General features: G+C 31.7%; 1 protein-coding gene across 1 annotated transcript; it reads right to left on the minus strand.

Moving 5' to 3' along the window:
• Positions 1 to 2,526: 2,526 nt before the first annotated feature.
• LOC139490718 (low-density lipoprotein receptor-related protein 6-like) lies at positions 2,527 to 21,937 on the minus strand. Its single transcript, XM_071277651.1, has 12 exons — positions 21,853 to 21,937; positions 20,236 to 20,407; positions 19,601 to 19,825; positions 18,713 to 18,828; positions 16,743 to 17,030; positions 15,830 to 15,976; positions 12,935 to 13,109; positions 9,700 to 9,936; positions 7,603 to 7,727; positions 5,268 to 5,552; positions 4,460 to 4,603; positions 2,527 to 3,111 (listed from the first exon to the last, which is right to left on the minus strand). Exons 1-12 carry the CDS (start codon positions 21,929 to 21,931, stop codon positions 3,080 to 3,082), a joined length of 2,025 nt encoding a protein of 674 aa, XP_071133752.1. The 5' UTR covers positions 21,932 to 21,937; the 3' UTR covers positions 2,527 to 3,079.
• Between the last annotated feature and the right edge of the window lie 944 nt (positions 21,938 to 22,881).

Here is a 22,881-nt window from a genome sequence, read left to right on the forward strand (position 1 = left end):
ATTATGTAATCCTATCATATTTTTTCCTGATCCTTAACTAATTAAATATCAAAGTTCAAGAATGCAAAATACCATTATCGCGTTATATTTCTTAATACAGAATAAGGCAGAATGTACAAAAATAACGTAATAGTTGTTAAATTGATTAAATTGTATAATGTATAACAACTTATGAGGTTAATTAAACATGTTAAATACTACATCTAACAATTGCCACTATGTTCCTAATCCATTCCAATATTAGAAATATTCTGTCCTATCATATTTTGTGTACAGAATGTTTCAACATCTACGTGTTTATATATATAGGATTTAATTAGCAACAAAATATTATTTACAGTTGCAACATAAACAAAAACATCAGACAAATCAAAGTTTATGCATATTTTATTTGCCCAAAGCAAAATGAATCGACAAGTAAAACAAATATTATACTTATAAAGTCTTTTCAACAATACAATACATAAAACAATACAAAGTTAATGTGATCGTGCATTGTATAGTATAAACTATAGAAATATCGCTAAACTTTACTGACAAAAAAATGCAAGGGGATAGAGAAAAAACGACATAAATTAGAATGATGTTGATGATAATGACAATGTGTTTTACCTGTGTTGATGCTATACTACGAGGAATTGTTTTAGATCTATTTATAACATACATACTTGGTTATCAATTTGTTTTACATTTTGATCAAAGGAAATAGTATCGTTTCCATAAACCAATAAATTGTAGCCTTCTGGAATCAAGCAGAGACTATTACAGTGATTTAACTGTTAGTGTTGCTCTCCACCAATTGCAACTCATTCAAAATTTTGACCAAATTGCAATATGTTTTATAAAATCAAATCGTTCAACTGGTCAAAATTTGAACCAACTGCTGTAGAAAACCACAGCCAAGTCATGAAAGTGCAAGGTGATAAAATAAAACATACTTACAATCCTATAAGACTTAAACTCCACTTTAATGATGTTGTGACAAAATTAGTTTATCAGTTTGTATAGTTATATTATATTCATTTCCATGCTGAAGGGGAACTGTTTATTTTGAATTGCTATTAAATTGTCCAAACTAAGCTTTCATATAGTTTTTCTTTCTAAAAGTATTCTATATTTATAAGAATCAGACATTATGTGAATTAAAACATTTCATATTCAGTAAAATATGTGTAAAATTGCAATATATGTTTGTAGGAAGTTTCCATGGGGAGATAATAACTTTTCTTTCAAAAAGTCTTTATTCAAAAGAATAATATTTTAGGTTATCTCCCCTGAAAACTTATCAATAGCATATTGTTATTTCACACATATTTTACTGAATATATGATGTTTTATTTAAAATGATATCTGAGTCTTATAAATAAAGAATACTTTTAGAAAGAATAACTATATGAAAGCTTAGTTTGGACAATTTTATAGCAATTCAAAATAAACAGTTCCTCTTCAGCATGGAAATGACTATAATATAACTATACAAACTGATAAACTCATTTTGTCACAACATCATTAAAGTGGAGTTAGTCTTATATGATTGTAAGTATATTTTATTTTATCTTGCACTTTCACATTTTGACTGAACAATTTGTTCAATATTCTGACCAGTTGAACAATTTGGTTTAATAAAACAAATTGCAATTTGGTCAAAATTTTGAATGAGTTGCAATTGGTGGAGAGCAACACTAACAATCAAGTCACTGTAAACAGAATAACCCTTTCATTTAAAAAGAAAGGAAAATCAAAGATCAAAGAAAAAATTGGGTATGTCATCAATATCCAAACCACATTTACGTGTTGGATTACATATACTTTGTTAGCTTTAAACAAGTTACAATTACAGAAAGATGCCGAACAAATAAATTGGGTTAAGATTATACTCTATTTTCTAGTACCATAAATTATATTGAGATTGATTCTTATTTCGAAAGGCCTGTTTTTTCAATTCTTCTTTGAATTTTGCTAATGAGACTACATGTCGAACTGACATGTTCAGATTATTTCAACGTATAATTTATTGAGAAGTCAGTGTCAGTCTACAAATTGGTAAAATAAGATATTGTCATTTCGCAAGGTTTATTGTGTTGCATAAGGCTACAAAAAAATACAGGCGAATTTTATTAAACAATGGTAGTTTTCTTCTTTTTCTTTGTTCCTTTTTAAGTTTCCCAAACAACCTCTTATAAAACAGTCTCAGAATGTGTGAAAACAGGTACACATGTTACAATATGTGCAGTTTTGAGTTGAAGCTGTTCCAATTTTATATAAAAATTGAATATCTTTTCAGCAATTGTCCCATACTTCTGTTGCATATAGATTGGTCTAATAATCAATAGACATTGTATTTCCGAAATTGTAATTGCTAAGTTGATATTGGAGATTACGCAGTACATTCAGATGCTTTCTAACACTTTTCAATATGTTTTTCAACATGGTTGTTCCATTTTGCGTCACTTCTAAATGTAAACCCTATGAGATCACATAATTGAATTTTATTTTAATTTTTCATAGTTTTGTCATTTTGTCCCATTAAGTAGTAAAATCAGTATTTCAATTTTTTCAGGATTTAAAGACATAAGCCACTTTCTTGACCATTCATCCAGCTGTCTCAGGTCACGACTAACAACTGATTATATAAGTTCTTCGTCATGACCTGAGTAACTGAATGAAGTGTTATCTGCAAATAGTCTGCATAAGTAGATAACTGTTCAGCAATATCATTAATATATAAGATAAATAACAGAGGACTAAGAACTGATCATTGACGGACACCAGCTGAACTATTGCAAAAAGTGGAGAATGATTGATTTATGATAACCTTTAGTTTTCTTTGATAGAGAAAGATAGTGACAAATCAAACATTACATCGTTTACATTGAATGGAAAGAAAACGTCTTAATATGATAAATGAATTATGGATCACAAACAGTTTTGAACATTACATTCTCAAGAACTGTGAAATAACCACAAATATACACACACACAGTTCATCTGGAAGTTATGAGATACGACGTTAAAATGATACATAAAACGACGAATCCTGTCTTCCTTTTTAAGACTACCATCTTTTTAAATTTCAAGATCACAGCTCATCTTTTACCAATGTAGCATTCTCTGAAATCGCAAACAATTAACATAAGTTATATAAATATGAAAAAAAGAATAGCCTGTAACATCGATAACAGTTGGTTTTTTTATGAATATTTCCTTGCATGTATTATGTAAAAAAAGATCTTCTGTCAAGTGAAGGTGCATGTTTTTAGTAAAAGATGAATGCATGGTAAAAAAAAAAACCTGATCTGAAGGTGACCTTAGAAGGTATCGGTTTTCTGTTTTATGTCATTTTACATTTTAACTTCTCTTAAATAATCATATCTATCTTTGTATTCCTGTATTTAAAACACGAAATTCACAAGTTTGGAACATCCTCAAATGTAGATAATTTCTTGCTGTGTTTATTAATAACGAAATTGGTGATGATCTGTAGTTTATATTCAGACAATCTTAAAACTCCGGACAATTAAAGGAAAAAACTTGTGATATCGATATCATTAGCACAACACGTCTGTTTGTGGTTTCCTTCGTCAAATTAGCTTAAGAATAAGACTTTCGACAGTTAGATTTATAACACGTTGATGTTCATCGTTTGTGTTCTGTACCTTATTGTGAGATTTTAATTTAGTGGATTCGCATGGCGGATGATGCATGCGTAGCAGGAGATGCACCAGGTTTTTTATTAGTAAGTTCAAATTGAGTTTTGAACATCGATACTTTAAAGTTGTAGCTACTCTTCGGTTGTTTAAGGTACGATTTACCTCAGAGAGTTTTAATACAATTTCAGAATATAAAATCTTCAAATGAGGTCGAAATATATCATTTTAATCATGACAATACACAACTACTGTCTTCTGGGCGAGTGCAAACCATGGAAACTGACAGTATACCAGAAAGGAATCGACCTATTAAAAAAGACGAAACCAGCGGTTCTAATGAGTTGTATCGTGTATTTGTGCTACGATATCGATGATCTTTTATTCATATCTAAACAAGTTTATTATAGAACTATTGAGTTTAAAAAATCGCCACTTGTTTATATGTCATATGTCTTTCATTGTAGAGGGCTATAGAAATTAGGTTATTTGTATCCTTTATATTAACGATTATGATTATAATTATTTAAATATACCTTTAGGATATTCTAAAAAGCTTCAATTGAATGATTTTTCATTTCTTTTGTTTCATGTTAAGTAACCCTTGGATGAATTCTTTTTTTAGTACGAAGCAGTTCTACTGCTATTGGTACATAGTGTAGCACGTGCAACATTGGAAATACATAGTATAAAGAGTTATTTTGCATTTTGAAATTATCGTTTAATAAGATCCCTATGAATATTTAAGGAAACATTGTACTGGTTGAATAATGAATGTAGAAATACAAATTTCCCATTCCCATTCGAAATACCTTTCCGAATACAATAAACATCATCTTCTAGCAGGAAATCATCAGAGCAAACACATGAGTATCCATTCGGTGTAAGTTGTGTTACAGGAACAGGTAAACAGAGATGATCACATTTACCATTTTTTTCTCCACATCTATTTATTCCTTTTGAAAATTGAGAAATCGAATAGTATTATTTATTGACATCCAATGGAAAGGCAATCATGTTGTATCATATAAACAGCCATAAATGTGAAATAAATATCATTATATTATTTTCAACATCAGTATAAATTTTGAAAATAAAAACGCCGTAAAAATGATGACGAACTTACATACTTTCTGAAACTTTAGCTACGCTAATTCTTTTTAATCGAATTGTTTTATTGACTGGATTTATATGTTAAAATGAAATAACTCGTTGGATATGTGTTATCATGGAACATTGCAGCAACTGCCTACTCTTCTCAGGTCTTAAACTCCCTGCTTCGGAAGGGTTTATACAGCTTGATCCTTAGTTAAATTTTCTGTATAGTGTTTTATTAGATCTTTAATTTTCTGTTTAATGTGTGGTTTTGTTTTTATGTTTTTCTCTTGTTCATAGTATTGCGGACTTGTGGTATATGACTTATACTTGGTATCGTTACTCTTTTTTCAATAATAAATAAACTCTTTTAAAACACCAGGATTGAACTTTTGTATTTGCGCCAGACGTGCGTTTACAAGAGACTCGTCCGTGAAAATCGAATCCAAAAAAGTTTTAAAGGCAAAATGAAGTACGAATTTGAAGAGCATTGAGGACCTAAATTCCTAAAGGTTTTGCCAATACCTTCCTTTTGCGATTCCTTTGAAATAATCTTGATATGCTTTGGATTGTCAAGGTCCGTCAGAAATGGCGCAATATTTTTTCCAGTATATTTTTGTGCAGTGTAGACACTTCGGTCTTTATAATTTGTCCAATATATAAGATCACCAAAGACATCAATTCCGTATGGAGCTGGTAATGATTTAATGGTGAACGTTATAATTGTATAAACATCTGTACCATCAAATGTTGCAGATTTAATGGTCTGCAAAATAAAATCTGTCCAGTATATTCGACGTCCTAGATGATCTGAAAAAATGTATACGAATCATCAACAGTTGTTATTGCTTTTTGTCATGAAGATAGTGTTCATTGTGTTGTTGAGGTTGTAAGCTGCTCTGTTTCAAAATGACAAGTAATATAGACTTTTCATACATAAAATGTCCTTTTTAGGTAGCACTACAATCTAACAATGATTTTTTGAAGATATATTTTTTATCACATAATTTTAAAGTAAGTATTATTCTGCACAGTTTGTAAAAATCCCAAAGTCATTATCATATTACAACAGGGAGTAAATTGATAATGAACTTATGTCAATAAAAGCACATTGTAATTAAGCTAAATATATAGGCATTTGGTAGGGGCAAATATGTCAATCATCTGTTGATACCAGTGTCCAGCTGTTAATCCCTGACCACAAGATAAATATTGTAGTCTTATCTCATTGTTTTGCAACAAAATAATTTATATAACATGGAAGTGAACAAAGCAAAAAAAACTAAAGTGAAAAAATCTACCAAAAATGAAAAAAAATACTATGGAAAAGAGTGGGAAACTGTTTTTGAAAGCCTCTGACAGCCTGTATAAATTTCTTCTCTTTGGTCTTCTTCATTTAAATACAGTTTTATGCATTTTAACTATATTTCAGTTTATGTGTAATTTTTCAGTTCCATTAAATTAAAAAAGCAAGAAGTGGGAAAGTGTATTTTCAAGAAAGGGGTGGTCTTGATCTTTTTATGAACATGTTTTTGATGCACACTTTAAATGTTCTAGCTAATTTCAGACATAGTTTATTTCTTTTTTAAAATGAAAATGAAAACTATTCTTTATATAGAGAGAATAATGATGTTAAACACTGATTATGAAGCTGGTCGATCATGTTATTCTCTTATCTTAAGACTGTCTGGAAAGAGGCGGAGCTTTGTCTATATTTAATTACTACATCACAGATGTTGGTCATATCTGTGACGTCAAACTCCCGCCAAATGCCAAGTTAGTGTTGGACAGTTCACATATAATGCAAAATTTACAGCATTAGAGCAACAAAGACACAAAGTGTGTGGCTCTATTGATATAGTAATGGTATCAGAACACTCCTGGGGTGTTCCCAGTGGAATGTTTGTATTTATATTGACTTTATAGGGGTTCTAATGGGGAAATTCAGTTTTTAGGTCATTTCTCAGAACAATTTATGATGAGAATTGTAAGGAAAAAATGAAAATAGAAACTTTATGGGTACCCCCTTTGGCTTGACCTTGATATATGTGATTAAAGGGTGTATTTTCTACAATACCGTGTCCCAGTTTTTGGATAAATTGTTTCTAAATGAATTTATAGGTCTCCAAAGATGAAAGGTGAAATGAGGTTTGGCACCCAGCAGTTAAATCAATATATCTTCTTACTGGGGGCATATATCACAATTCAAGACACGGTTTTGGAGATTGTATATGGTTGATTAAAGGGATGAAAACAAATTTTTACTACCATTTGACATGAATGTGCCAGTTTCATCCAAGTTGGAAGACCACTTTTTTTGGCAATTTTAAAATGAGCTATATTTTGAAATTAATCAAACCAAAAATAAATTTATATATAGATTAAGAAAGGGTTATGTTTCAGTTTTAAAATGAGTTAAAGATTTTAAAAATCCATTGAGTAGTTTTGGAGAAATCAATCTTCAAAGACTGTTGATTGGAGTCAGAAAGTTCTGACTGTAGTGCTACCTTAACTGCTAGTATATATATAATTGAACTATGACAAGAAATGTAGTGATCAGTGGGTAAAGTACTTTATGGATAAAACCAAAGGTTTCTGACAAGCGAACATCCTTAAGGACATTAAGACTATCACAGTAAGTTCCTGTTCTCGTTTTTGAATACTATAGCGCAAGAGAATTTACACTTTCATCTGGCTGGCTGAAATATCTTTATTTATTTTGTGCCTGTTTCATCGAGACTATTAGATTTTTATTTATTTTTTCTAATGGATAAGACATAAAATAAGTTAAGATTGTCAAATAATTTCAACTCGATAGTTTATAATTAATTTCGATTCCTAATTCACAATTTTGTCTTACCAACAGCTATTCCAAACACCGACATAACTCCCTTCTTGATGATAGTCTTTCTCTCACTTCCGTCCATAGCAGATCGTAAGATTGTACCGTCAAAAATTGACCTTAAATCCGAAAAGAACATCAACCTACAAATAACAAAATCACAATAAAGCATCATGTATGATATATACTTTATTGTTTTAATTTATTTTGACATTTGATGTTTAGAATAACAGTATATAAATAACACATAGCTGAGAGGGTGATAGAGCAGATAGTTACCCCGAGAAAACATTGTCAACCGCTGCGAAGCTAAGGTTGACAATGCTTTTTCGAGGGGTACCAATCTGCTCCATCACCCTCTCAGCTATGTGTTATTTAATTTATTATACTGAATGTCCTACTATTATAGTCTTTTACAGATTATTTTTATTTTAAAAATATTTTCTATGACGTCACGTACATAACAACGTTACTGGTATTAGAAAAAACAACAAAAGTTCAGCAAGATGATTTATTATTTTTATTTTGACAGTAAAATAATAAAAACTGAGCCAAAACGTAGAACTTGAACATTTTATTTAATAACGTGATGTAAATTCAATTCATTGTCGTTTAAATTATCGATTTTTGATTGGTCGAGACGAGAGAGTAACATTAAAACAAAAATCACCCTCTCAGTCATGTGATAGAGTAAATTAACACCCTCGTATCAGCCAATCAAAATATGGGATTTTAACGTGAAGTATAATAATACCAAATGGCATTAGATACCATATTCGAACTAACTTTTTAGCAATGAAGAGAGTAGCACCGATTAATTAGACATTACTTCTGTGCTTGCTCTACTACATTCAAATTTGACATGCTATTTTGGGGGGATTTCAGGTAGGTCTGTTTTGGTAGGAAAATAAAACATAATGTGTTGTGCATCTACAATTATATAACATGTATGTGTCATAAAAATTTCTTCTTTTGATTGGATGACAACATTTCAAAAAATTAAAAGGTATTGCTCAATAACATAAATGCACAACAATGCAAAGGAAAACTAATGAAAAGCTTGATATAACTCGTAATTTCATGATTATATATCATACTATTAGACAAACCCTGTCAGAGCGAATTGTACACGTGACAATCATTCCATACACAAATTTAGTTGATCTATTGCATATAGTGCCTGAGATAGGACTAATAGAAATTTCAAAAAAATGAAAAAAATATTATAAACCATGAACATGAGGTCAATGTCAGATAATGCTGAATATTTTCAGACAGAAGGCGCTGTACACCATACAACTATTACATATTGACATATTGTTTAAATTATCTGATATAAAGACCACACCATAAACATTTCAAATTTATCAATTCAAATTTGAAAATATGAAGTCATTGTCAGATAAGTTCTGTTTCATGAAATGAACCGTTTCATATAAACCCGTTCTAAAAAATGTAGACCTTTTAGGGATCACACATACCAAATAAAGTTATCATATAACCTATTTAAATTCAAAAGAGTCAATGACAATGGACACAGGACAGACGAAAATTGAATTATATGCGTCTTTCACTTTCTAACATATAAAGCTTTCTTTACAAAATTTTAACACCGCCGCCACCGAAGCCCGAATATTTGTCCTTTGTCTCCAATTTTCGACTTGCGTCGCAGCATAGGCAAAACTCATTTAATTTTTACAATACATATAAGAAGATATGGTATGAGTGCCAATGAGACAACTTTCCATCCAAGATACAATTTGCGCAAGTAAATTATTATAGGTCAAAGTACAGCCTTCAACAACTGTTGTCTGCCACTCAAATCCTTTTTAGAATTTTTGTTTATACTCGTGCACATCATTTGGCAGTCAGGAAACCGCCCATATCATTGCATTGTCGATGAGTTAAGAAACAAAATTCCCCGTGAACCATATGAAATAAACACAATTATTAAAAAAATATCAGGAACGTGAATAAGTACATTTCTATTTGGTTAAAATGACAAGTTTTGTTAAAAGTCGTTGTCGCCTTATCTGTGTTTTTTAACAGTTTAAAAAAATTAAGATAGCAAGAACGTACTTAAAAACGAAAAGAAGATTAAAAAACATATTTTACCCATCACTTGGAGATAATGCCAGGGCAAAAGGGTGTACCAAATCCTTGGTCACAAATGTTTTCCTGTATGTGCCATAGAAAGTACAGACATGTATATTTCGATCCTTTAGATCAGTCCAGTATATATGTTTATAAATCCAGTCCACAGCTATGCTATTTGGTATGTAGACAAATTCTGGAAGTAAACTTTTCAGTCCAAATCCAACCGTTGACTTGTCGTTGAAGAAGAGGAAATACCTTAAATAAGAATAACGATTCGTGTATTACCTTAATATCAGGTCGGACTTTGATATCGCATTACAAAGTACGTTTTCATCCTGAGAATCCGCTTATTGTATATTAAAAAACAACTAATTCATGGCCATATTGCTTTCTATGTATATCCTTCAATTTCAAGCATTCTTAGCTCTTTCAAATAAAAGGACACTCATAGTAAGTCAAAAATTTACCTCATTCTAACTTAAAAGTGCTGAAAAATTTCAATTTACCTAATATTATATATTTAGAGTATACTGGTTGCCGGCAGTTTGATAGTAAATAAACATGAGCCGCTGATTTGATCATATAGGCAAACATGCACTCGAATTTTTATCTTACAATATCTTATTACCAAAAAGAGAATGCAACAAGGGTTATGGTGATCAAAAGCCCTTGATATTTCATTTGATACTAAAATCACCTAAATGTTTTACTTATTGAAAAAGTAAGAGCTAAAAATCGGAACTATTTTGTTAAAAATACGTAAAAGAAGTTGTTGACCATGCCCGACCAAGTTGTACAATCTATACTAAAAACAGAAAACAAAATGATAAATAATTGGAATGAAGCTGATGTGTTCAACTTCACTCGTCAATTGTCACTCTAAATTAATGTTTGGGTGCATGATAAGGAATCAAAAAACAAAAATATAACGTCATCGAAAATCTAATAAATCCTTGAAATATCGTATCTGTGGTCAATAGAAATTAAGCGCGAAACAAAGTGAATACATTTTTGGTGATTACATTTTTGTGAAAATTTCATTTTTAATACGTAAGTCCCTTTTTCTTCTAGCTTATACAATAAACGCTATTTGTGTGATATCCGATATTCCTTATTGTCAAACCTAGGGTAATGTATTAATTTTTTTTTAAGTTAAGCAGGTCGATTTTTTTACGAAAATGACTATTCTCCCTTTTCAGATTCATTGCAGTTTTATCGTTAGCAATACCAATTATATTTCATCATATGTAAGGACCTGTAACCTTTAAATCCGTACTGCATGTTATAAAAACATTACATGTAATCGGTTGTATGCGGTAATTTAAACTGAGATGTTGGTTGTAATGTTGTATTGGTATTTCTGCTGAAAAATGTTCTTTAAAGCAACCTCCATTTCGGTTTCTTTAAACATAATCGTTTTTTTATCACGAGTTATATGGTAATGTAGTACAGACTATGAACAAAACTACTGTCAAAAGAGATAGCCAACCTTCGAATGAACTTAGTCTATCAATTCATGTTCATGCACTGCGTATAATATGTTCACATTCACGAAATAGTTGATACTGGCTGTCAAATATTGAATATGGCTTCTGACACATTTAAGCCCTATCACATAAAGGTTAAAAGAACCTTTAGTGCATAAATGATACAACGTTTGCTGGATTTGTAAGGTAAGTTTAGAGTCCAATACATTGTAGGACATGCAGGGATCTCCATGGCCTGTCGTTCCAATGTCTTGCGCCATCGTCAAATGACTCGCGCCATCGTTAAATTATCATGCGCCATCGTTAAATTGTCTTCCGCCGTCGTTCAAAACTTCATCGTTTTTTGTAGCCCGACGCCATTTTTTTTATCAATTATAATCAAATGCATGTAATTGCATAACCCTAAGGCTTTTTATGTTATAATCCAATACAGTTCTAACGCCTGAGGGATATCCTGATTGAGATCACTAATCACTTGTACCTGAGCTTGTACAGGTAGATCAACAAACCAGACCTGAGGATAGACGATCCATGCGTCGAATTAATCAACTAAGTTTCGGCAAATGATTATGATAATTTAGATTAAATTAATTAATTAATAATCCAGTTACAAAGAAAACAGTTTAACAAGTCGAACACGTGCTTTATTTTGACTTACGCAATCAGCATCCCCCTTTTTTAAGAGGTACAAAATAAGACGCAAAACAGTAAATATTATTTCATCGCAAATAACTCGAGTACTGCTGTAACGATAATTTAGAAATACTTTAAAAGTTAAAAAGTAAAAACTTAAATATTTCCTGTAAAGAAATATCGTATCGTAATTTTGAATTCAGTTCGTATATTACAATCAAATTGATACATCCGCGTTTCCGGTTTCTATACAGACTCGAAAGATGCATGTTGCACAGCATCAATTTGCCAGATAAAGTCATTAAAAACCTTTTCATTTGTCAACGTTTGCTTTACAAATCTCTTTAACCTTTTACATAACCCGTACGCATCGTTTTGTTGTTGCTGCAAATCAGCCATACCGGTAATGGGTTCTGAATTTGACAGTGTCCATGAATAATAAGCTCCACATCAAATGATTTTTAACCCCCATAACAAGAAATCTACATGGGGACCTTCAAGACAGCTTTTGGTCATTCTCGACTAAGGGGGGGGGGGGGGGCCATGAAGACTTGGCATTTGAATGGTTAAAAACGGCAATAAATGAAAATATTGATACTTCTAATTCTATAGTGAAAATTCAAATAAATATAATTTAAATAAGTAAGGAATTAGCATGTTCACCATTCCTTGTATCATTGTTGTATGAAGGGATAAAATACTTTCGATATCGCTACAATGTACAGCGTAGACACGGTTTGTAATGGTGAAAGTTCCTCCATCGTTCAATTTTCATCCATGGAGATCCCTGGACATGTGATTGTTGAGGTTAAGTGTTTATTTGTTTTTTTTCAGAGGACGTAGGAAGTATCACATACAAAACATATATCCTTCATAGTAGATAGCTATATATATATATATAGAAACCTTCTTTTCCATACTAGCAGTAGAAATGACAGTCGATGATGACTGAACGTTATTATTTTCGGTAAGATGCGTATGTGAGGCATTTTCAATATGTTAAACACTCACACAGAGAATGAAAGCCAATTTCATAATTTTGAATAAATGTACTTTATTTTCTAATTTTTTTTAATTTCTTTGTGACCTTTGAAATTAACAATTATTTTCTTTCATTTATAAAGATGACTTACGCGTAAATGTTATAATTGTCCTGATCTGTCCAGAACATCATTTGTTGATCGTAATCGTAGTCAATTCCAACTATATTTGAAGTAGCAGCTACTTGGAGCAATTCTCGATGACCCGAATCTATATCAGTAGATGATATTGTCCCTTTCTCTGCCAGCAATACCTTCATATTTCTACCTGCAATCAAACTTGTTATGCATGCACTCAATTATAAAAGAATTGTATTTTAAATCCTTATAATGGCATTTGCTTCAAATCAGAAGACATAACGGTTGTCATATATTAAGTTGACCTGTTTGATAAAAACAGCAAAAAATTACGATTCATAAATATATAATAATATTTAAGAAACAAGCATTCTGAGAGTATTACATGGCAATACTACCGGGTAAAATTACATTATATTGGAACAAAATGCTAACTTGTACTATAACTTGTCATGGAGTTAACAAAAAGTAAATATCAAGTCTATATAGTTTAGCATGTTTTAAAAGAGTGTGAATAACTGATTATATGAGTGACCATAACCTGCAAAAAATTATCAGACCAATACAAAAATTTGAACTTCATTAGATATGATGTAATACAATGTATATCTATTGTCAAATTATAATCAAATATGATTAATAGTTCCAAATATTTTTTTCTTTCATTTGTCTCAAACTAATATAGATTTGTTACTTATCTATAAAGTGTCAACAACTTTTATCTACACAATGTAATGTAATGAAATATATATCTTAATAAAAATAAATTATTATCTGATTAAAGGATTTCACTTAATAATAGTTTTTATATATATATATATATTCAGCATTCAGAAAATAAGTTAATACAAAATAACAAACTTAACAAACAAATTTACTAAAGAATTTCTTTTAAAAAATTAGTTACCTTTCTTTGTAGTTTGTATAGAAATATGGTTTAATATAGTACTATAGCATTAGATACGGATTAATTTTTATGGACCATAACTCTGAACAAAATCATCAGAATGAAACAAAATTCGAAATCGAGCTATAACTTGTCATAATGAAACCATATAACAAATATTAAATCAATATCTTGAAAAACGCAGAAAAAAAGTGTGGAAAGCTGATTTGCCAGACAGACAGACAGACAAACAGACAGACAGACAGACAGACAGACGGACGGACGGACAGACAGACAGACAGACAGACAGACAGACAGACAGACAGACAGACAGACAGACAGACAGACAGACAGACAGACAGACAGACAGACAGACAGACAGACAGACAGACAGACAGATGGACGGAGTGCAAACCTAAAGTCCCTTTCGCCTTCATCGGTAGGGGACTAATAAATAATGCAAAACTTTTTACTTTATTGTAGTTTTAACATGAGTCGGCAATATATTCGTCGTATTCTAGCCCTTGCTGGAGTATTCTAGCCCTCGCTGGAGTGAGCGATAGCGAGAGATAAATCACCACGAATAAAATGCCTGCCTATGTTAAAACTACAATAAAGTATAGCTTGCACCCAGGGGTCGAAATTAGCGCTAGTCCGGTAGTTCGGGACTAGTAAAATTTGCGTCGGACCAGTAGATTTTGTCAGCTGGTGGTCCGGCGGACCAGTAGAAATTTGTCGATAAAAATCACTGATTGCATCGCAATCTCCGTTTGTTTACAAAACAATTTACCTGTGAAATCAATTACACGGTACTGGGGGTATTACAATTGATCAAGTTAATTAATATCTCGGGTGAGCGTCCTTCACAACAATATAAAATGTGGAAATTTTTGGAAGTAGTTAATCCGCCGGACAAAAAATTTAAGATAACTGAAAATCAAAAGGAAGATCAAAATAAAGTATACGAAAATGACAAAAGGAAACGCAAATACCAAAAATCATGGGAAAAAGATCGTGAATGGTTGCATTATATAGTAGATCGGAATTTAATGAACTGTACAATATGTGAAAAATGTATATTAGTGTTTGTCAAATTAATGTCATTTTTACAGGACCAGTAGATTTGAGGCCGGACCAGTAGAGTTTTCAGTCCACTTGTCCGGCTGGCCAGTACACAAAAAAAAACTTAAATTCGACCCCTGCAGTTGCACCAATTATTTCAATTATGATTAGGAGAAGTTCACGAAGGGTGAAAATTGGTCCTTAGAGATGTTGGTTTTGTTTCAATAATATTACACATTTCAAATAGAAATAGTTATGGTATACAATTTATTACAAAAGAACTTCATTTTGGCACATCATATTAAAAATGACGACGTATTAGTTCTTTAAGTATGCATTATTTGCGTTGAAATATCAGTTTTGGTCACATTTTCAATAATTCTGAACAGTTTTTCGCATTCTTTATTTTTGCCGCCTACCAAGATCCAAAAAGTGTTTGTGTCTAGGTATTCAGTTTCATCATTGTCAACTCTCGGCTACCGAACATTTGGGATCCTAGGTAGCGGCCAAGGGTTTCCTTAAGTGTTTCACTGAATAGATTGTGTCTTCTAACTTAACACTTCACTTTACACTCAAAATTTGGTAACTGTGTTGAACGCATCTATCCCTTCAACTTGAAATATAGGACACCACATATATAATGTATTCGTTTCTTTCCCTTCATCACAACCTGAACCCCCCCCCCCTTTTTTGTTTTTGTTTTGGGAAGGATAATTTTTGTATTTTGTATAGTCTTTAGTTTTCTATGTAGTGTTCTGTAAACTTATTTGTCTTTTCGTTGTGTTTCATGTATTGCTATGATAGTGTTATAAGTCTATCTTGATTATTCAACGTTCCATTGGTGTATTCCGCCTATTGTTGATTTGAGATAAAATCTATTAAAAATTTATTTTACTTGTTTTAAAGTTATCAATTTGCCGTTTTATACCTTTTTAATGTAAAACTTAACCAAAAAGAGGTACCATTGTAAGAGCATGTCTTCTTGTCTTTTCCTAGCACATAACCATCTGAACAGGTACAGGTGTAGCCAAGAATGTTGTCAGACCATGGAGCTGACGGTAGACATAGATGTGAACAACCACCATTTTGTGGAGCACAGTGACTAGCAGCTTTGAATGAAATAGTTCAGACATGATTAATTTTTGCAATAAATACTAATATATGATATGATGTAGGATATATGTCAATGGCTTTGTAAACAAAATCATAAGATTTAGGTAGATGTGTCTGTGTGAGTTAATATGCATGGCTTTCTATTAATTAGAAATCTATTTGTCACTCTATTAATTTTTAAATATTATTAATTTCAGAAAGTCATTAAATTATTTGAGACTGAGTTGAACTCATTCCCTAGATACTAGTAGAAGAAATATAGACATTTTAATATTCCTAGTAACTTTTAAAAGTATGTAGATTTCCCAATATTCTAGCAGACCTAAACCATTAACTATCAATCAAATTTTTCAAACTCGAGAGAATTTAACATTAGATATGAAAACTATGAACAAAATATTCGGGAAATTTTACGATCTCCATCTCGCATTGAGATTTTTACATTGTATGTTTGAATTTTTCAGTTGCTAATGGTTTTAGAATTGTATTTATGCAGTGGCTGTAGTGTAATGAATACACCTTTTTGGCGGGATTAACGGGTAGGTGGAAACTGTATCCTCTGCCCAGTTTCCAAACTTCAGAGATGTTTACAACGACAAGATTTACCAAATAATAGCCAAAAAAAAGAAGAAACAGAGTGGAGTACTATTTTTCTTATTTTATCAATTTTATATAAGCTGCAGGTCCATTTCTGATAAAATAATGGAACCATTAACACAAGTCACAAAAATAGAATATATTTGGTATACATTCACATCTTACCCAATGTCATTTGCTGATTTTCGTCGTATACAACCAGGCCATAGGGAACTTTGGCAGAGCTTGCAAAAACCTTTTCAACCTCAAAGCTGGCATACTTATCAGTCCGCAATATCTCTCCTTTCCCCCAGTTTGTCCAGTATACTTTGTCTTTGTGAATAGCAATTCCATAAACCTCAGACAAATAATTAGAATTTTTCATCACAGTTTTGATACTACTACCATCAAACTTGGCGGATTTGATCTCGCTCCGCAGTCTATCTAACCAATAAATTCTTTTTACTTTGTAGTCTAACAAAAATGAAAGAATTATAATGAAGTAACGTACATGTATGACAACCACTAAAGTACATGTTCCTGTCATGGAAAAGGAACATTAAGAATGTTGTGGACTTAAGCATGTTACCGCGTGTCCAACTATCTCCCTAACCAGGAACAGTGGTGTTACAGCATATCATTCGAACAACTATGAGAATCGTTTTAAATGGGATTAACTCATCAAATCGATACAAAGCAGAAAAACAAGTAACAAAAACAGAGACCCGACGTGGCAGCGTACCTATACACTCATCAAAAAAGACACTTAGTATAGCGAGAATACTCGAAGTTAATGTCAGCTAGTTCAAAGCCAATTACAAATTTAAAAAAGTATGCATCAAAGACGTAAGTCTATGTACGTTTTGCAAGCATCTGTTTATGTATTTCTCTTTAATAAGTGTTCTTGCATTTATTTGTACTGTACCCCCTGTCATTTTAGCGGTATAGTTAACATTGCCATATAGCGCGGGGTTTGGTTAGCCACAGGACCAGGTTCATCCCGCAATTTTTTCTTAAAATGTCATGTACCAAGACAGGAAAATGACAATTGTTAGGTATGTATGTTGCATTGTCGTTTATTTTTGTTGCACTTTAGTATTTCTGTTGTTTCGTTGTTTTCCTCTTATAGTTGATGTGTTTCCCTCGAATTTAGTTTGTAACAAGGATTTGTTTTCTCTTAATCGATTAATGTCTTTTGAACAGCGGTGTATTTCTTTTGCCTTTATCTACTTACTTATTATAAGACAATGTTGACGAGGAAATGCATTGAACGGAAAACTGAAAGGGGAACTAGCTACGAGTAATATAAAAAATCTGAAGTATGATTTTTTCTCTTTTTTTTCAATTATTCATGAAAATTTAATAGTGAAATAATAGTAATTCGCTTAAAGCAGCCAGTTTGGATCAATTTTTTTCAAATTAAACCAAGAAACGTTGATGATGAATTATTCATTTAGAAGAGAACAATTCGACCTCATTGAATCCTTAATCATGTGAACTTCAATTTAACCCTTAGCTGAAGATGGGTAACGCATGAATTTTGCGTAATTGGTTATTTAAACTGTTAGAGGAAAAGAATGTCAACATTGAATGGGAAACAAAGGTAAATCATTCTTATACAGGTAAAAACGATGATTAACATATATTTTAATCTATAATATGAAATTAAACAGACCTAGAAAAATCTATTTGCACGAGTTCGGTTTCTATTTATATCTATATGTATGTTTATATCGCTCATATAACCATTGGAGGTTTTCGGGGATCATTTCGATAGTTAATTAGATGGCGTTCAGACTAAATACACACGAAACGAAGCTACAAGTTATCGAGTCCCTGTAAATATTTTATTTTAGACTTTTTGACATTTGGTTAAATGTTTTACATGGTTATATATCAAATATAAGAATTTGAGTCAAATCGATGGACATAAATTTGACAGCTAGTGCCCTTTTAATAATAATTACTAGTCAACATAGAGCACTGTTTACTATTCTGTGAATGTTCGAGATTAAAAGTGATCATACAAAAAAGTTTATTTCAATTGGATACAGACGGATATATTTCTTTTTATTTTTGTCAGTAGTGCAGAAAAAATCATACTATTGGATTGCTTGGTGAAATCTTAAGTGAATATCATATATACAAAATTATACCTATTGTTAAACTAATAGGTTCTCCAACATTTTCGACTATGGCTTCTCTGTCTTTGCCATCTAATCCACATCGCTCTATCCTTGGATAGATACCCCAATCAGAAAAGAATAAGATTCTATAAGTACAGGAAATATCATTAAAAGAAGTGGTTCAAGTTATCATGTCATCCTTTCCCGAAACATATTTTGCAATAAAAATAAATCACAGGTGTCCTGAATAAAAAGCTTTTTGTAAAACGAATGAAAAACAAGTACAATACAAGCACATCAAACTGAAGCTACCTGGAAGGCAAAATTATTGAGAATTGGTTTTGGTTTTTGTTTCAAGGGTTAAATTACTAGCATGTGTTTTGCTATTTTTCACCTGTATTCCTGAGAACAACTCAAAGTTTGGCACCATGCAGTGATTCTTTGATTTAAACTTATTCTAGTAACATTCATCTTTATTGTTTACCTATTGGACCCAACACTAATATGTTTTTTTTTCTTTAGTATCTTCAATAGTATATCTACTATATTACCTATTGGACCTTAAACTAATATGCTTCGTTTTCCCTTTCATTTATCTCGCATATGTTAAGGATTTGTTCCAAACAAGCCATGGGAAATTCATTTCATTGTTTGTAATAAAAACACATTTGTGAGGACACCCTTAACATATTTTTATACGTCAGTTAGTTTACTAAATAAATATTGGTAGGTTTATTTTTCCTCGAGAATATATATATGGAGAGGGTGCTTATTAATATCAACCATGTCTTTGTTGAACAAATTAAAATGGGTGATGATAATTGAAGCTCATGTAAGATACACCAGTTATATCAAGGTAATAAAACACCGAAACACCAGAACTTATTTACAGAATGAAATTAGATTTGTATTACATACCCATCCGACGGATGAACGGCTATACACATTGGTTTCTCTATCGAATAATCGATCAGTGTTCTACGATTTCCACCTTGAAGATTAACTACTTGTATGCTCTGAAAGGTTGCATCCGTCCAGTAAATGTGGTCGTTAATCCAATCGACAGCCATACCATAACTGCTACCTATCTTAGTTTTCACAATGGCTTCATTCTTTCGTAAAAAGTTATTGTTTACTCCTGTCCTATGTCAATTAGTAATCATGTATCAGTTTGCTACTATTGTCAATATTCAACAAATACCAAATTTCGTAAGGCCTTTTTGTAGGTGGCAGATATTTTTCTGAACACGGTATTACTAGTATATTTAATTGTAGAATACCTGATAACGTTTACATAAATGTATTAAAATTTTCCAAGTTCTTATTAAAAACTTGTATCTAGTAGCAATATCCCTATAAGGATGGAATGCTTTCCGGAAAAATATAATTGCACAAGTGGCGTATTTAATTTCTCTTCAGTAATGCTAGACCAAAATATTTGAAAACCAAAATGCTCATACATACTTTGAAGAACAAGTCAAATAAAAATTGACCATATCATAATTATCATCTTGCATATATAATGCTATAAGATTATTAGATTTTGTACTTACACTGATATGTGTCTATCCTTTACATCTGTCCAGAAAATCAAACCTTTTTCATAATGGTAATCTACAGATCTTGCGCTATGTAAGCCATAGGTTATGGTAATGTTTATCCTTGTGTCAAGTTCAACTGCGTCTATTTCTAGGGGGTCAGCAAAAAGTAACAGTGGTATTATCTCTACAAATACAGAAGGCGGTTCCGTGATTAAAAAAAGAAAACAACGATAACTAGAGGCTCTTAAGAGCCTGTGTCGCTCACCTTGGTCTATGTGCATATTAAACAAAGGACACAGATGGATTCATGACAAAATTGTGTTTTGGTGATGGTGATGTGTTTGTAGATCTTACTTTACTGAACATTCTTGTTTCTTACAATTATCTTAATTTATAATGAACTTGGCCCATTAGTTACAGAGGAAAATATTTTGTTAAAATTTCCAAAAGTAACCAAGTTTACAAAAATTTACAAAATTTACAAAATTATTAAAAATTGATTATAAAGGGCAATTACTCCTTAAGGGGTCAACTGACCTTTTTGGTCTTGTTGACTTGTTTGTGGATCTTACTTTGCTGAACATTATTGCTGTTTACAGTGTATCTCTATCTATAATAATATTCAAGATAATAGCCAAAAAACGATATAATTTCCTTAAAATTGCCAATTCAGGGGCAGCAACCCAACAACCGGTTGTCCGATTCGTCTGAAAATTTCAGGGCAGATAGATCTTTACCTGATAAACAATTGTACCCCTGTCAGATTTGCTCTAAATGCTTTGGTTTCAGAGTTATAAGCCAAAATCTACATTTTACCCCTATGTTCTATCTTTAGCCATGGCGGCCATCTTGGTTGGTTGGCCGGGTCACCCCACACATTTTTAAAACTAGATACCCCAATGATGATTGTGGCCAAGTTTGATTTAATTTGGCCCAGTAGTTTCAGAGGAGAAGATTTTTGTAAAAGCTAAGGATGGACGACGACGACGGACGACGGACGACGGACGCAAAGTGATGAAAAAAGCTCACTTGGCCCTTCGGGACAGGTGAGCTAAAAAGTAGTAATAAAACAAATCATTTAATTGATAATGCATGTTGCAATAACATATAAAATGATATTTCAGAAATGTAGTATTAATGTCAATATGATCGACCACTATCCCTCATAGACCAAAAGATGTAAACAATTTATACATATCACCGCGCGGTCGTCAACAATGAAATGTCACCTGCCCTTAGCGTAAACCAGTTCCTGACAGCTACGGAATACGTTCTCTTACAAATTACTTCATCCATATAATGTGTTCGCGATCCCCTGCGTCTTTCCTCGTTTCCGATTGGTCATTTGAAAAAAGTATTTCAGTTATCAATTTTTCCTTTTATCAACCGTACATATATACTACACGATTTTCACCGAAATCGTAAGTTATATAAAAAAAAATCAAGTGATGAAACATATCAGAGTAACCAGCCAGGAATTGAACGTTCGGAAATTATTCAGACTGCGTAGGATGAGTGTCTATGACTTGATGGGTCAACACAACTGAAAATAATCATGAACTTAGGGTTTAAGAAGTTATCAAAGATACGGGGTTATGCAGACATCAACTACATTTACTTAACTCTTACCTTCCGTTTTATCAGCATAGGTAAATTGTCCTGTAAAATAAAGATACAAAAACATAACGAAAATACTACATAGCGTCATGTTGGTTGGAATGATTTCCAAAATAATTATAAGCTTTTATTAACATAATGTTTTATTATATAAATATATATATTTGGATTTTTGTTCTTTCGTTTCAGTTTAAGGAAGTAGAGTGCAAAAAAAAACCCGAATAGAATTTCATATGTGCTTATATAGCAAATCGGTCAACAAATAATACCATTTAATTTTTTTGAATAAAACTATTATTCTTGCCCATTCATTGAAAAAAGAAATATCTGTTGTATTGTTAAAATCGATAAAAAAAAATTATATGAACGAAGCTTGCTGAGACTTGTGTTTTTAACCGCTCTCCCCTGATTTTTAACTTTAAGAATTCATTCTAATGCAACGGAGAATCATTTGATATGTTGTCAATAATAAAAAATAAAAGAGATTAATTTATCATGCGTGTCTTCCAATTTAAAAATCGGAAGGCCCACTATATATTTAAATCAGATGTCATAGGTTTTTGGTCTAAAAATAAGTAATAAAAGTTTATTCTTTTTTCATTATTAAAGGAGTAGTTTAGTGCTTTCGTTTAAAACATATTGTTATCCTCCAAAACCATGAAGACTTGTGAAAAGGTTGTGATTGAGAATACATTGTACTAAATAACAGATTCATTACAAGAACTTGAAAAGGAGCTGTTGAAATTTTCATCTACCATAGATACATTATGTTTGTATGCTTGTTTATATAAAGAAAGATAAAACATCTTCAGTCTCCGAGATAACCAAAAAACACACAATTACCACACTAATAACATGGTAGCGTATTCGAGTGCCCAAGAAGAGTGTAGTTTCTGCTCCACTAGTGGGACCAATCGTGTATAAACAGTCGATTATAAGCTAAATTCGCTGATGGCACAATTGAAGTAAAGATATGGGATTGTGGATCTGTACCATGCACTTTTGTTTAGTAAATTTATTAAAGAAGGCGGAAACTATTAA

The sequence above is a fragment of the Mytilus edulis genome, chromosome 10 (assembly GCF_963676685.1).
Source record: "Mytilus edulis chromosome 10, xbMytEdul2.2, whole genome shotgun sequence".
Classification (NCBI taxonomy): Eukaryota; Metazoa; Mollusca; class Bivalvia; order Mytilida; family Mytilidae; genus Mytilus; species Mytilus edulis.

What these genes read in the sequence shown, in the direction of transcription:
- LOC139490718 (XM_071277651.1), bottom strand. Translation starts at nt 21,931, where the DNA reads ATGACGCTATGTAGTATTTTCGTTATGTTTTTGTATCTTTATTTTACA. An exon ending in ACCTATTAGTTTAACAATAG is followed by an intron (nt 17,031 to 18,712) that starts GTATAATTTTGT and finishes CATTTTTGTTAG; the next exon opens with ACTACAAAGTAAAAAGAATT. An exon ending in GACAATTATAACATTTACGC is followed by an intron (nt 9,937 to 12,934) that starts GTAAGTCATCTT and finishes TTCTTATTTAAG; the next exon opens with GTATTTCCTCTTCTTCAACG.